The 17651-nt window shown below is 34.9% G+C and overlaps 1 protein-coding gene across 8 annotated transcripts in view; it reads left to right on the forward strand.

Annotated features, from left to right (window-relative positions):
* wu:fb13g09 overlaps positions 1 to 17651 on the forward strand; it is a 79237-nt gene that overhangs the window by 12173 nt on the left and 49413 nt on the right. For all 8 annotated transcript variants that reach the window (XR_015507393.1, XM_087281421.1, XM_087281418.1 and 5 more), the window contains 4 exons: positions 4828 to 4975; positions 9480 to 9713; positions 11080 to 11253; positions 13866 to 14013. Coding sequence is in view for 7 of the 8 variants with exons in the window: in XM_087281421.1 (XP_087137547.1) it covers positions 4828 to 4975; positions 9480 to 9713; positions 11080 to 11253; positions 13866 to 14013 (704 nt within the window). In the remaining variant the exon portion in view is untranslated. The remainder of the gene's footprint in view (positions 1 to 4827; positions 4976 to 9479; positions 9714 to 11079; positions 11254 to 13865; positions 14014 to 17651) is intronic.

Raw genomic sequence — 17651 nt, forward strand, 5'->3', positions numbered from 1 at the left:
CCTGTATAAATCTGAAATTTCAGTCTTTAAAAGGTCTAAAGTCAAATGCTATTTTAGGGTTTCTACCTGGATTTTGCCTACCCAAATTCAAAAGCTTCCCAAATCCACTCACAGAGGAGTAAATGCAAAGGTTTAGTATCATTAAAAAAATAATAATAATAAAATAAAATAAAAAAAAAACTTAGAATTTTTAGGAAACACTGTTGAAAGTGATTAAAATAATTATATATGTTGTTTATGTTATAATAAACCCCTCCAAAAAGAGGTGCTTTTTTTTGAAAACTCAAATTTGAAAGTGTACCTCTTAGGTTCTGTGTGGTCTAGATTGCTGAAATTAATTTGGTGGTTTCTGCACATGTCAGTAATTAAAGGAAAAAAGAAAAATGTCTAATCTATGCAAAAGATATTCTATTGCAGCTAATGAGAGAATGGAACCACTTATTAGGGTGTTGGCCCAGTACGGGCCTTTAAAATGTAAAGAATGTTAAAGTAAATAACATCACAGAACCGGTAGCTCTTACCAGGTGTGCAGAGTTTAGGAGGTTAAAATGTCAAAAATTTGAGTTGTTGAAACCTGCAGAAACCCTGTTTATCCAAAACCATTGTTAGCCAATTAACTTTGCATGTTCCACATTTGATATATTTTGCTCTCAAAGTTATTTTTTATTAAATTGTAGTCTCTTCTTAGGGAATATTTATGCCATTTGAATGCAGCCATGGCTCATGAAAGCCCAAAGAGAAGTTTACATTAAAATCAGTTACTTATCTGAAGGTTGGGAAAAACATGTGCAACATTTCTGAAACTCATAACCAAATACATTGATTTATATTGTGTGTATATACATAAACAAACAATCATAGAAAGTTTTATGATATAAAAATTATGTGTTGCAGACTATATCTAAAGAAGTTGATACTCCACCCCTTTAAGATGCTTCATTATGGTAATGCTTTAGGTAACGCAGTTCAGATTTATGATCTCCAATAGAGTTCAGGAAACACTAGTCACTTCATAGCTTATTTCCCAAACAGTGCATTGCACTATGTTAGTTCAGCCTGCGAGTTATGTCATTGTTTTGAAAATGCACCCCTGGTCAATGCTGAGATATGAACAAACAGAACTATTAGAAAACACCTCGTGAGCCAAGGTTTCTCACAGTAGATAACAAGGGGTTGTTGTGGGAATCCCTCGAGTCTCGGTTGGGGAATGATGGATGTTCACCTCCCACGCTCACACAGCACGGAGAGTTATGGCAGGTGGGTGTTATTTATAGCAAGGATTAGACATCAGAGAGATAGAGTTAGTCTGCACCTTTACTGCAGGACGCTTATGTCATTAGCATGTCAGATCGCCACACCATGTCCCTTTCGACCTAAGCTAGCTCATTGACTGAAGAGTCATACTGGCTTAGAGGGTTTCTCGAGGACATGGAAAAACACCTGTAATCTGTAATTGCCCTTTCTCATCACAGATCTGACATTAGCCCACATCTGCTGAATGAATCGGTGGATCAGACTTCATTAGCACAGGCTGTGCTTTGTTTGTTGCGATCAATGAGTGTACGTTAAATACAGACTTGTGTGCTTGCCGTCCAAATGGCTTGACAGCTATGCCTCAGTGCTTCTGTAACATACAGTGTCAGTTTTCCCTGTTTGACCTCGGGGTCTGTTTCTCCCATTACTGGATTCATGTCAGAGATAGCTGGGACAGGTTTAAGGCATGTGCACATGTTTGTGCGTGAGGTGTGCAGTGGAGTGTGTATTTTTCCTGCGTCTGGAACACTTATGAAAAGTGTTATCTTCAGACAGGGGGGATCGGAGACTTGCAAGACTATTGAAATTGATGAAAAAGATACAATTCACTACGTGTTGTTCCCTACTGAGAGGTATACTGTAAGCTCTAAATGTATTTTTCTTATATTGGTTCTTGAAAAGCAGATGTAGAGCTCTTTAGCTCATGACTTGAAAGCTATTGCTATCTTCATTAGCTTGGTCATTTTGAAGGAAATTCAAAGTTTTCCTAAAAAATTTTGAATATTGAGTATCATTATTGATTTTTGTCATCATTTACATTTAGCCTTTGTGTAAACTGTTAAACACTTGAGTTTGAATAAATATTATCAATAGCCAGTAAAATATGCAGTCCCACTTTATATTAGACACCTATTTTACCCCTGTGTCTCTAGAATGTGTCTGAAAAGTTTCAGCTCAAAATACCCATTATTTCATACCCATATTATTTATTATACCTTTTAAAAATCTGGGAGATTTGACCTGTTAGGACATTGTAGCTGTTTGTGTTGCCTGTTGCTGTAATGCAAATGCGCCTGTTCTCCCTGCCCATCGTTCCCACATGCATATTATAGCTGTAGCCTTCTTGTAGATAAACAGCACAGTGACAGACAAGAATGAAGCAGATCTTCCTTAGTACAGTTAGGACTTTCCCACCTTTTATTTGATATATTTGTTGTGGACTTAATTTAAGCCTTTCTGCAATGATGAGTCACACACAATGGTCTTATGCACGCGCACACACACACACACAAACTTTTAGCTTTGCACTGTTTTTGCACTGCAATTGTGACAGGATACACATTAATATTCACTGCTGTATGGACATCCGTTATATTAATGTACAAAGTAAACCTGATTTTATGTCAATAAACTGGAATTGAAGCGTCTTCTTTTATAATTGTACTGAATAATTGTTAGAATTGTACACTATGTGGCTGTGGTAATGAATTACGTAGCGATTATATTATTTATTACAAACATGCACTGCTTTAAAAACATTTTAAAGTTGTAAAACGTATTCTTGAGGTGCTGCTAATCACAGTGAGCTGAACAGATCATTTAATCTCTTTTGCTTTGTGCACGTCCTGTCTTGTGGATATGATTATACGCTACTACAGAGACACGTTAATACGCGTCTGTCAATCAATTCAATGGGCAGGAAAATCCTCACTCCTACATTATGTTGCGGTGGACATCAAAATGGGTGGGATTAGGATTCTATTTTAACAGGAAATAAAATAAAAAAAGACTTATTGTGTTTATATTTCCCCTATATGACTGTGGACACACTACACATACACACAGTTCTGTCCAAACAGCTTACAAAAGATGATTTTCATCATAGGTGCCCTTTAAGTGGCCCTAATTTCAGAACACTTTTGGTGCTCTTGAGGTTGGTAATGGGTAGGGTTAGGGACAATCCTAACCATTTGGTGGGTTAAAATGTAAGGGATGGTCAACAGTGTAATTACAGTTGTAATCACATGAAGATATTTCATCAAGCATAAATACAATGTAAAAACATTTATTTACACAGTATGTTGTAACAAATGATTTGTTTCAGTGTAAGTACATATTAGTTAAGGCCACCTAAAATAAGTTTGACCAAATATGCAATAAAAAAACTTACATTCCTATTATTTAGATTATGAGATGAGCAATAATATCCGGTCAACTTACCAAAATACTGAAAAATAGGGTAATTGGGACCTGACAAAAAGCAGAGGGATATTCTGTAATTGTAAAGGGGTCTGTAAATGGCACAGAAAAGATTTAAGGTGCATTTTGTTTGAGAAATACAAGAAATAAAATCCAACATACTGTATGTATAAGAAATAACAGCTGATTGGCAGGGACTCATATCAGTTGTGCAGTTCAGCATTGTTATTGAAAAATATTTGAGCTCAGAATGCTGCTATTAACCAATCAGAATCAGAGTGCTGTCATTTTGGAATTTCCTCTGTGGCTGATGTAACTTTAATGTTTTAATTTGGCCATTTAACAACTTAATTTTTAGATTTGCATCAAAACGGAAATAGCAGCCAATTACCTCCTTTATATTTTAACTAACAACCGAGCATTTGAGATGCAGCCAACAATTACTGCATTCAAAAGTTAAAGGCAGATGGATGTTAACTTTGCTTACTGATTGGAGGTTTCCAGTAAGTCACCACAAAAAAAGCCTGTCACTTCTCTCAAGGACTTTTAGAAGAAAGATATGCAATGCATAAATTTGATTTCACTTTTCACAATAGGATCACAAGCATATTATGTTCACACTGTGTTGTAATTTCAGTCATTTCAGGATGACAACACATGGCCTTAGAGTTAACATCTGTAGACTATGATCACTGTAAACTCCAGCTGTCAGGTGGTATAATGGCCATGTAATACAAGTTGTATCAAGTAGTATGGCCATGTAATACAAGTTCAGTAGTATTCCCAGTTTACACAATTCTAAGGTTTATGTGCCTGTGGATTTACAACATGACATAATTACAACATAGCATGTATACACAGTAAATAAGAAAATGACATGCGTTTAGAAAACCAAACAGATCTTCTTTTTTTCACAATGACTTTAATTTAAACCCTGTGTGAACTGGAAGTTGCTGCAGATCTTTAATTTTAGTATGATGATTTATGTCCAACAGAAACTGAATATTGAGTTGGGGGATGGGCTTTATTTTTGCACTCCTCCTTTCATCTTTCACTCGCAGCAAACTGATGGTTGGAGGGGTGTGGCTAAGGGAAACTGACATCAGAGCTGAAGCAAAATTTCTAATTAAATACTAAAAAAATTGTTCACATTAAGACAAACAATGTGCGCTAGTAAAATAAACACTGTAAGTTTTTCATTTCAAGCTGACTTTAAACTTTAAAACAAGTGTTTCGATGTAAATGGCAAGTATTTCAATGTATTCATTACAACTAAACAGAATAGTTTTTAATCATTAGAATTATTAAAAAGGTTTCAATAAAACATACCCATTTCTTCATGTTCCAAATAAAATCACTCGCTGTGTTTTGCAGACTGGAGTGGCTGTGGCACGAGGAACTGAAGCGACGGGGGAAGGATGGGGCGTCTCTGTCTCGGGTGTTCTGGAGGTTTTGTCAGACTCGCATGCTGGTGGCCATCTTCTCCCTGCTCATCACCATGGTGGCTGGATTCGTTGGACCTGTGAGTTTCAGTTGTCTCCATTTTCCTTCTGATGTGACTGACTCAGGTTGAACCTTTCACAATGACCTTTTACCTGCTTGCAATATCCACCAAAGCATTTTAACCAGCTGAGAGCGCTTACACAACAGTATTTAGTTTAGCTTAGGGTAAACAAAATGACCCTCTATATATTTTTGAAGTCTGGTAATATGAAAGGGTACACATACATATAGGGATGCTCAGACAAGCAATAGTTACTTTCTCTGTTGTTCAATTGTGTTATGAGTAGAATTTGATGGTAGAGTAGAGCTGGTTTTATTTGTCTTACCCCTCTCTTAAATGACCGGACAGCTGGGTGGATGTCCCCCAAAGTTGATCCAAAGTTAATCAGTATTTCAGCTCTTAATGACCAGAAAACTAAAATAAAATAAACTAGCTTCAAGAACAAAGCTTTTGTGGACAGATGGGCTAATGGTCCTTTATGGAAAAAATCTCCAGTAAATGCTGAACATTAGTCTACAAATCTTTTTATATGTAATTATGATTACAGGTTTCCAAGATTCAAGATGAAAAGAAGGACTTTATAAGTAGTCATGAGTTATAATAATCTTCTTTTCTATGATATGTATTCTTATTAAACTGTAGATACACTATTTAGCCAAGAGCAGTGTTTTTTATTTTGTTAGTTTGTTTTGTTTTCAGTTTGATTCACACTAACAGCACAGACAGAAGAAGGTAAAGAAAATTACACTGCTGTCAATTTAATGTACAGATTGAATATCAACATGCAACTTTTTTTCCTTAATGCTTACCTTACTTCCACTGTTTTGCTACCACTCTTTTCTTTTTTTCTATGGGGTATTTTGAAATGAAATAGTGCTGTTAATTGATTAATTGAAACTAATGTACCTAATAACCTAATAATGTGTTATGTATGTATTTATATATACATATATTGTAAATGTGCAGATATAAGATATAAGCTCATTATCTTTATTCAAGAAAGCTTATATCTTTATTCGTCTCACAGCAAGAAGGTCGCTGTTTCTAGTCCAGACTGGGCCAGTTGGCATTTCTGTGTAAAGTCTGCATGTTCTCTCCGTGTTGGTGTGGGTTTCCTCCGGGTGTTTCGGTTTCCCCCACAGTCCAAAGACATGCACTACAGGTTAACTGAATACACTAAATTGGCCGTAGTGTATAAGTGTATGTTTGAACGTAAGTGTGTATGGATGTTCCCCAGTATTAGGTTGTGGCTGAAAGGGCATCTGCTGCATAAAACATAGTTGGTGGTTTATTCAGCTGTGGCGACCTCTGATAAATAAGGGACTAAAGAAAAATGAATGAATGAAAGAATGAATGATGCACACACACATACACGCACACAAAAACACACACACACACAAACAGACATATATATGTATATATATATACACATTTTATACACAGCAGCACAGTGGCTCAAAGGTTAGCACTGTCGCCTCACAGAAAGAAGATTGCTGGTTCGAGCCCCAGCTGGGTCAGTTAGCATTTCTGTGTGGAGTTTGCATGTTCTCCTCGTGTTCGTGTGGGTTTCCTCCTGGTGCTCCAGTTAGTGTACTGTATGTGTGTGAATGCAAGAGTGTATGGGTGTTTCCCAGTGCTGGGTTGCAGCTGGAAGGGCATCCATTGCGTAAAACCTTTGCTGGATAAGTAGGCGGTTCATTCCACTTTGGCGACCCCGGATAAATAAAAGGACTAAGCCGAAAATGTATGACTAAATAATACACACAACAAACACAAACATACAGTGTATGTAAATAAATACAAACCTTTATTTTGTAAGTGATTAGTTACAACTAATCTTTAAACAGCACTAATCTTAATCAGCACTTAATCACTAGTCAGCACTTAACTTTACAGACACATTTGCGGACACGTGAGACTTATCGCATCTTGCTAAAAGTGCCGGAACTTGTTGATTTAAATGAAGAATTCAAATCTTCATGATTTTCATTTCCATCACTTCATTGCCATTCACAAATCCTCTGCTTTGGCTGCATTGAGATAATAAAGTATTCACTGGATTCACAGCTTCGGATCACATTGGCACTGAAATGAGGTCACCTGGGTACCTGGGTCACCTGGGTTTTTTGCCTACTGTTTTATTTTGATAAATTGGCAAGATTTTCATGCTGTATATGGGTGAACTGCATGATAATAGCTGTAGTGCATCAGTAAAAGAGCGTCAGTGATTGTTCATCACTGTCAGAAAGAAAGCATACCTCCTGCACACATTCACATCAACACCGTTATGAGCAGGAGATTACATTTGTAGCTCATGCTGACTCAAAATTAAATTTGTCATGGAAAAACAGAGGTTGTTTTATACTTTAAGCCAGTATTAATCAATCTGATTGTGACGTGTTCATGGATTTTCCATGGTCCAGGGGGCATGTTATTCATTTTATTCAAGTTATCGCTTGCTGCTTTATTTCTGATGCCAAATGAGCTTATATCTTAATTCAAGATAGAGTTATTTAGAGTTAGATTTTTTTTTAAAATATGCAAAAAATACATTTCTGATCGTATTAGTTTCACTGTGAGGGGATTTATTTTGGTGTAATGAGGAGTTTCTCACTGCGACACTGTTGGGAGCACAGCTGTTAGTTTTATTTCCCCACACAAGGCTGTACATGCCCCTGACAGCACTCGCTTAATAGCATTATCAGGGATTACATGTTACAAAACAGCACACTTACTTCCTTGTGTTAATTTGTTTACCATAGCATGGGTCAGCATTTGTGTGCTATTTTCTTTTTGAAGTCAAATATATGCTTATCACTCAAAAGGTTTGGGATTGGTAAGATTTTTGTATGCTCACCATACTGTATATAAGTACACCCCTACAAATCTCTCTTTTAAATTCATATTTTGAATAGGAAGCTTTACAATATTATGTTTGTGCATATACATTAGATTAGTCTGTATTTAAGCCAAATCTGGAGCTTATCTAACAAAATAACTTACAATAACGGTCCAAAAACTAGTACACACAAATGTATCTGTTATTAAAAATAATAATTACAAATTTAAAAAAGAGAAAAAATCAAGAGAAGCAAAACAATTGAAAACATTAGTAGAAATTTTGCAGTTTATAAGTTTTTTCTCAATATTTTGCTTGAATTTAGTTTTATTATCCTTCAATTTCTAAATATGTTTGGGGACTAAAATATTATTTTAATAAATATATCTGTTTTAAATGCACCAAAATACAATGCCTATATTCACTGAGAAATGGATAAAAATATTCACTTAACTATGTTGTGTACTCAATTATGCTGAGCACTCTATCTTATTTTCTCAAAAAAAAAACAAAAAAAAAACAAAAACAGTAATAGTAATTTGTGTAAATAAAAACAAAGCATTGTGCCTTTTAAAAAACCCATAAATACATGACGGGAGGCACAGTCACAAAATTGAACCGAAACTCAAAGTAGACTTTGAATCATATAGGCTTTTTTCTTTGGTTTCGGTAATGTGTTAATTAATTAAGTGACACATTTTTGTAAACCTGTTTATTTATTCAAATTGTCTCTGTTCACAGAAGATGTGTGAATCCGGCTGTTATTTACACTGTTAAATATGCTGTTATTTCCACATTTGCACTAAGCCTGTGCAGAAATAAACTATTCATATTAAATCTACTTCAGCATTCTAATGTTGTTTAATTAACAGTTAATGATTATATTTTGTTTGTCAGGAAAACTAACTTAAATTAATATTCTAAAACGTCCAGTGAAGTGCTTAGAAATGTGCATTTTTATTAGATGTTTGACGTAATCTCAAACGAAACACAAATAGTGTGGGTCATAGTGTAGCTTCTCCTCGTTTAAAAAAAACAGCCAAAATAGTGTTTTGTTTTATCACTGTAGTGAGTAGTTGTAAGTGCATCAAATGAAAAGTAAACGGGAAGTGTCTTAAAGGGGCAGGACATATCAGATACTAGAGATTATTTGATTGGTTATGATGTGATGAGGTGACTTGAATAAAACCGTCGATCTATTTAGGCAGAAGTGACAAATTTCAAGCCTTAGATCTTTACATCAGTTTCTAAACGTGAAATTTGTCTGTTTTGAAGCACACACCAGCTTACAGGTATCTAAAAAAAACTTTATTTTAAATTCATGGAACCTTAAATGCAATCTAGCTGAAAAGTATTCAGTAATATGAAACCTTTGACCGCCTCCATTACTCAGTAATTAAGTTTTTTGACAGTTCAAGATCCACATCGTAACTGCACCAGTCAGCATCAAGACCCAGATCTGTAGTATAATTAAGACTGTACTATGATAAAGAAATCAAGTTTTCCTTCAAACAGCACTTAATCCCATGACCCCTGCGGAAGCCAGAGGATGCTCTGATAACACAAAACGCTCACTCTTAATCCCTTCTTGTGTATTTTTGGTTCTGTTGAAAAATAAATCCAAATATCTTTGTGCACCGGTCTCCTCCTCAGCATTCCTGTTGTGCTGTGTGTTGTTCTCAGGCTCTGCTGATCCGAGCCCTGCTGGAGTTTTCACAGTGTTCAGAGGTGAAGTTGCTCTATGGTCTGGCGCTGGTCGCAGGGATTTTCCTCATGGAGTTGACACGATCCTGGTCTCTGGCATTCATGTGGGCTATCAACTACCGTACAGCCGCACGCCTCCGGGGAGCTGCTCTTACTTTCGCCTTCCAGAAAATCCTGCGACTGCGTAGCACTAAAGACGTCAGCTCTGGAGAGGTGAACTGTGTGTTATAAATACCAATTAGCATTTTTATGAGCTAAAACTTAAAATGCTAATTTTAAAAAACTTTATTAATTTGAAAGAGAAATCATTTGTAATGTTATAAATGTCATCAGTGATCAATTTGATCCAACTATGGATGCTCATATTGACTGGTTATTACTTTTACTTTGACATACTGTCATTTTTTTAAAATTGCATGATTGAATCAGTCTGCTACACCCACTGTAAAATAATTTAAGCCAGTACAACAACAAAAACATAATCCTTATTTTCTTTCGCTTTTTCTTGTTCACTCAACTTCTGAAAACATCAGCTGCACTGACCTAAAATTATTTGTCAGTAATACAAAAAAAAAAACATTTAGTTGGGTTAACATAAGATTACTAGTTTTCTGGAAAGGTGAACTACTCTGTAACAAAACTTTTTAAGTTGTGCCAACTGAACATTTTATTCTGCAGAACTGGAGCGCCTGAAGTTGAGTGAACAAAAAAAAAAAACCTCATAATCCTTATTTCCTTATTTTTTTCTTGTTAACTCAACTTTTGGAAACATCAGTTGCAGTGAACAAAAACTCTTTGTGAAATTGATACAAACATAGTTCAATTGAAAAAAATAATAAACTAAAACAGAGACAGAGGTGTCTTTATAGTCCTAGTAATCAGTCCATCATGAGCTTCCAGCTGTGTTTGGGTAATCAGTAGGAAGCAGAAACTGGTTTCTCCATTGTAATGATAGTTTGAGCATTTGATTTGTCATTTAATTATTACAAGATTTTACGTTCATGAGTCGTTTATGAAAATTAAATATCAAATACATTTGATTACTCATGTGAGGATGCTTTTTAATTTACTATTTGAGCATTTGATTTATCACTTGGGTAGTTGTTTTGAAAGTTTGATTTGTTATTTGATCTTTTTAGACATTTTCATTTTATTAGTAAAAATGTCCGTGTATATATAACAGGTAAATACAAATGAACAGTCCACATGCGCTAAGCTCAAAATCAAAAAATATAAGAAGCGATAAAATTATATATACGATTATATAAGGTATGTTGATTATCATTCAGGATAATGGAACAGTGCTTTTGTAAACAAGCTTTTCTAGGAATTTTAGTTTTGAGAGAACAGCGTCTCTGATCATGCCTTATTTAATCTAATGTAAAGGAGAAATAACATCTGAAAGGGTTCATAGGAGGGTTTAGATCTTTTAGCCCACTTTGCATGGCTCACCGTGTGTCCTTTTGGGCTTGCGTTTGTGGTTTTCAGCATGATGGAGCACTAATGCACTGTGGCAGCTGTGATGCAGGTTAAGCGTGCCATGTTTTAGTTGTGCTGACTCATGCTGTTACTCTTTCAGCTGGTAAACATTTGCGCGAGTGATGGGCAGCGTCTGTACGAGGCCGTCTCAGTGGGCTGTCTGCTGGCCGGAGGGCCTCTTGTTGGAATGCTGGGACTGACGTACACTACCTATTTCTTGGGACCTACTGCACTTGTGGGATCAGCCATTTTTATCATCTTCTATCCCACAATGGTATGATAAGCACAACTCATGTTTTTTGTTAATGAAAGGAATATTTACATCTCTTGCAAAGGATGAATGCCCAATCTAGCTGAATGCAGCTCAAATTAGATTTTTTTTTTCACTCTTTGATGCAGATTAAAAAAGCCAAAAATCACATTTAAACTTTCATCTGGCAATAGTTGTGATCTATGTGGGATTTTGATTTGTAATGTGTTTTTAGTTTGAATAAACAAGTCATTTTTAGGACAATTCAACTCATAAATACATGAAATTGTTTGCATTCATAACGAACTATACTTTATTATTTAGATATTATATTCAGATATTTGCACTCGCATAAAAAGCAAAAAATACAGAAGTTTAATATGCATAAAATGTCATTTTTAAAAAGGGGATTTTATGTCCATGCAAAACATATTTCATGCAAGTTAAATGTCTACTTTAATATTATGTTAATGCTTACTATTGTGGAAGTAATGCCAAAATATTGGTGAAATGATGTCCCATAATAATTCAGTGTAACAGATATATTTATTAAAAAACATTACTTCCACAAAAGGAATACGTTTTTGTGCTTTTTGAACATTGAAATAAATGTATGGCGTTAGCAGCATCAGTGCTCATTTCCCAGTAAAATTAGCATATGCATGAACCGATGAAAATATAACCCATCGAAGCACTTTGGTAATGCATTTGGTAGACATCAGAGCACATTAGAGTATTGAAACTTTCTATGCATGTTCTTGATCCTAATGTAGAAAATCACACTATATAATAACTACATCTGTGTGGAGTTTTTATGTTCTCCCCGTGTTGGCGTGGGTTTCCTCTGAGTGCTTCGGTTTCCCCTACAGTCCAAAGCCATGCACTATAGGTGAATTGAATAAGTAAAATTATCATAGTGTATGTGTGTGAATGTGTGTATGGGTGTTTCCCAGTACTGGGTTGCAGCTGGAAGGGCATGCGTTGTGTAAACCATATGCTGGATAAGTTGGCGGTTCAATCCGCTGTGGCAACCCCTGATGAGTGAAGGGACTAAGCCGAAAGGTAAATGAATGAAAGAATAAATAATAACTACATATTTCTAGTGTTATTGCTGCATTACAGTTATTGTATTATACCTACACATACAGTTGAAGTCAGAATTATAAGCCCCCCTTTGATTTTTTTTCTTTTTTAAATATTTCCCAAATGATGTTTAACAGAGCAAGGACATTTTCACAGTATGTCTGATAATATTGTTTCTTCTGGAGAAAGTCTTATTTGTTTTATTTCAACTAGAATAAAAGCATTTTTAAAAAATTTTAAAACCCTTTTAGGGTCAAAATTATTATCCCCTTTAAGCTATTTTTTTGCAAAAGTCTAGAGAACAAACCACTGTTATACAATAACGTGCCTAATTATCTTAACCTACCTAGTTAACCTAATAAACCTAGTTAAGCCTTTAAATTTCACTTTAAGCTGTATAGAAGTGTCTTATTTTGAATTATATTATTTACTGTCATCATGGCAAAGATCAAATAAATCAGTTATTAGAGTTGAGTTATTAAGACTGTTATGTTTAGAAATGTGTGTAAAAAATTATCTCTTTGTTAAACAGAAATTTGGGAAAAAGAAAAACAGGGGGGTTATTAATTCAAGGGGGCTAATAATTCTGACTTCAACTGTATACGCATTGTTGTTATGTTTGAAATTCCTTAGCCATCCATTCCATACAAGCTAAAATGGCCTGACCTAAACTGACCTTCCAGGGTATCTGCAAGGTTTTAAAAAATCTTAAATTTCAAAATCAAAAATGTAGTCCTTAAAAAGTCTTAAACTCACTAAACATATTGTGTTTTAGGTCTTAATTTTTTTTTAAACACGTCTTAATTTTCCTATGTCCATGTAAAGCTACCCAATCACACCAATCACACCAACACCCATCCAATCACTTTCATTCCATCTCAATAAAAGTTGACCAAAGTTTATTTATTAACTCTTATTTATTAACTTTATTCATATTTATATTTATAAACATATGGTTTAGTTATCTTCCTTACAATATTATGTGTGTTTTTAATGGTTTGTTAATGTTTTAACTGGGCCATTAGAAAAAAATCCTTAGTGTTTAGCCTTGTGTAAGTAAGAAATTTCATTCATAATAGTTTAAAAAAGTTTTTAAATTTGACTTGATAAAACCTGTAGAAAGCCTGCCCTTCAAACTGACCAGCATGACTAGACTGAGAGAAATGTGAAGACCCAGAAAAGATGTTCTCTACTACATGGAATAGAAAAATGAAAATGTTCATGCTGCTGAATGGTTTTAGACGGTCTGTAAAAGTCTTGAAATAACAAAAATCTGATATCAGATTTATTTATATTATGAAATATACTGAAATATTTTATAATGATCACATCAGAGAAGAGGTTTTTCAGGCTTATACATGCAGCAGCAGGTGTTTAGATGTAATCTGAGCCACATTAAAGAGTTACAAAAATGTACACAAACAAAAATCACAAATTCAGTCATTTGTACTCCAATAGTTTTACTCTTGGGGATTTCCCTTTGAGTCAGGACACCCTGCTGCCTCATGTCTCGCTGTACAGGTCGTTCTTCTCATTTTAATTGTTTCCCACAGATGCTGGCCTCCCGCATGACAGCATATTTCCGTAAGAAGTGTGTGGCAGTTACGGACCGCCGCGTTCGGCTGATGAACGAGATCCTGGGCTGCATGAAGTTCATTAAGATGTACTGCTGGGAGACGCCGTTTGCCAACAACATCCAAAGTAAGACAGCGTTCAGATGCACCTACTCACAGCCCCATCATTACACTCTCACTTCCTGTTTGTCTGAGAGCTTAGATGTCTTAGTCTCCATGGAAATCAAAGGATGATCTCTGTGGCTTTGCACTGCATTCAAAGGAACAATCTCAAGTTTCCTAATCCGCTATCTTTGCTGTGTCCTTCCTCAGTCCTCAGTCACTGTAATGCCCTGAGAGTCTCTGAGCTTTAAGATGTACAAAGCATTTAGCGCTCTTGCTCCTGTAATGCCTTTGTAGCAGTTTGAATGTTAAATGATAACAATTATTATTATTATTATTATTTTTTTAAAGATTTATTTTTGGCCTTTTTGCCTTTATTAGATAGGACAGTTTTTGAGACAGGAAGCGAAGTGGGAGAGAGAGAGGGGGTAGGGTAGGGAAATGTCCTCGAGCCGGGATTTGAACTCGTGACGCCCTGACGTGCTACTGCACCATATGTCGGCACGCTAACCACTAGGCTATTGTGCCAACTAAATGATAACAATTTTGGTGATGAGTAGGTCAACATGGAGACTGCGCACGCAGAAATACACAGATTTTTGCAGATTTTAAGCTCAACATTGAGTTTATTCATTTACTTGTGTAAATGTGTGTACATTTATATTTATTCAGCTTTTAAATTAATTTCAGTAATAATATTGACTAATTTGAAAATGTTAATTTGATTTATTTAAAATACAGTTTGTACAATACAGTTTGTAAAACCAAGCAAAAATGATAAAGCAACTTAAATCACTCTTTAAAAAGTTGATCATTAAGTTAAAATGACAGTATATACAGTATTCACAGTATATACATAAAACATCCTGAGGTAAAATGCTCAAAAAGTGTTCTAGTAATGTACTCTACTATACTATATGTAAAATAAATGGTACTTGGTTTGCTATAAAGGTGTGCAAACAATTGTGTGAATGGCTTGTATCGAAACTTACCTAACCTGACTTTCTAGGTCATAAATGCTCTAGGCTATTTTTATGTAAAGGACTCTGGGAAAATCAAAAGGATCTGATAAACAGTATGCACGTTGCGTGACATTTATGAACATTGACATGATTGCGCAAGCATATCAACATTGTGATAATTAGGTACTTTTTTAACTGCTGTCCTTTCGTTGCTGTCATTTTATTTGTGTTTATTTCATTAATTGACAGGAAAATGTATTTTCATATTTATCCAAACAGCATGGACAGCATCTAGATGTTAGTTTTAGTAGATCACTGCAGGTTTTATTGACATCTAATAAGGGATCGAAAATTAAATTCATGTTTATTTATACAGAGCTTTTACAATGTAGATTGTGTCAAAGCAGCTTAACATAGAAGAGAAACATAAATTGAAACTGTGTTAGTTCAGTTAGAGTTGAACTTCAGTTTAGTTCAGCGTGGTTTAATTTTCTCTGCTGAAAGTCCAAACACTGAAGAACAAACCCATCAATGTGCAGCAAGGAACAAACTTCATCAATTGATGAAAATGAAGGAAAAAATTTTTGAGAGAAACCAGGCTTAGTTGGGCGGGACCATTTCTCCTCTGGCCAAAAAAAAAAAAAAGAAAAGAAAAGAACTTTAAAAAAGAAGTTTTAACATTAACATTTGTACAATCAAGGTTGTAATTTTATCCCATTTTTTGAACCTTGCCACTGAAATTAATTAACAAACAAATAAAATTAAAATAAAATTACAACAAGAATAGATCATTTATAGCAAAATGGAAAAAATAAATAAGTTGATAAATAAAATAAAATAAAATAATTTTTAAATAATAAAATAAAAAATAAACTTTACAGTATTGTATACATTTATTTATTGATATTGTATATTTTGTATACAATATCAAGTGTGAAAATAATTCAGATAAATATTTACCTACAGTACATGATATTAAAAGAATCTGACACATTTATAGTGGTCTTCTACATAAATATAAAACTAAATTATATTGGTGATCACATTTAAACCTTTTTGCAAGGATTTCTTTATATAAATCAGATAAAGGAGAGAGTCTTCCTTTTTTTAAAATATGTGATCATAGGTTGCCATGTCTCATAAAATCTATGGACAGATCCCTTCATTAAGTATTTAATTGTCTCTAATTTCAAATATAAGATCAGATCACACATTCACATTGAAGCTTTAGGTAAATCTGCTGATGTCCACTTAAGAAGTATTCTTCTCCTTGCTAAAAAAGTAGCGAAGGCGATAAAAAAATTTTTTCCTTGTTTGTCAATGATATTTTGTTTTCTTGTACACCAAAAATAGCTTAACAACAGGGTTTTATGTCTAAACTAAAGGCATCATTTAGTGTTTCAAAAATGTGTTTCCAATAGTCACTCAACTTTTGACAAGCCCATGGAAAAAGTCTGTCTTGTCACTTTTACATGGATCACACACCTCATCAGTTGAAGGATATATTTTTGAGACTGAGAGTCTACACTCTGTGTAGTAGGCATGATGAATAATTTTAAATCATATGAGATTGAAGCGTGTGCAGGAAGTGGATCCATGTACTCTACTCAGAGCCTCTTCCCATATTTCATCAGGTATTTCAGTTCCAATGTCCTTTACCCACTCTCCTCTAAATCGGTCAATTAAAGCATCATTTGAAGACATAATAATCATGTAAAATGGTGCAATTTGACCTTTAGGAGCAGTAAGAGATTGTAGAATTTTATCCAGCATTGAAGGAGGTGATAGGTCAGGAAAAAAGATCTTTTCAGTGAGTATATAAGGAAATTCTCTCACCATTGCTGTTTTTCTGAAAAGTACATTTCATATCTTTTTGGGAAAAAGGTTCTGAATCATTTAAAAGGCCACATAAAGGAAACTGATCATTTAATGGTGTAATCTGAGATGTACAACATCTGTAATCCTATTTCCTGAGATCGCCTTTTAAGAAGCAGAGTCAGTGTAATGAAGGATGAATGGCCTTCTTTCATCCATTTACATCTTTTTCACATGCTCTTATGAATAAAATATCACAACCTGCATAGATTAGCATCCTCTATATCTGAATTATGGAGATCCAGCAGTGTTTTCAGAGATTACGTCCAGCGCTTCTGGTTGTTTAGACCAGCAGCAAAACACTTTGGCCATGAGCCAGAGAGCGCCACTGAATGAATGTGCCAGCTTGCGGGCAGTCGGGAGACAAATATTAGTGCAGCAGAAGGAGGGTGAAATGGGCCACTTGGACAACAGCCAATGCTTCGCCATTTCCATCTACTGCAACATCCCATTTATGATTACGATCTGTCTTCCCTTACAGACACACTTTGCAGTGTTGCCGCCGGATTGAACAGCATTTGGCTGTTGTAAATTAGAAACTACGTTGTAGGATGGAAACACAATATGGCTGTATTCGCATCACAGCCTTGTTTAGAGCACTTCAAATGTGTCCGTTTATATGGTCAATTTAAAAATATATAAACATTTCTTTTTGGTGCTGGGTCATTCAAGAGATGCATGTGACTTTCTCTATTGAGCAGACATGATATTAAAGTTTTGAATTGAAAACATTGAAGGATTTGTCTCCTCTGATGCATATAAACATGAGTCATTGTTGACTTTTTGACAGCCTGGATTTTTGACAGCCCAGAATTAACACAACTCC

The sequence above is a fragment of the Danio rerio genome, chromosome 14, assembly GCF_052040795.2.
Source record: "Danio rerio strain M-AB ecotype USA chromosome 14, GRCz13ab, whole genome shotgun sequence".
Classification (NCBI taxonomy): Eukaryota; Metazoa; Chordata; class Actinopteri; order Cypriniformes; family Danionidae; genus Danio; species Danio rerio.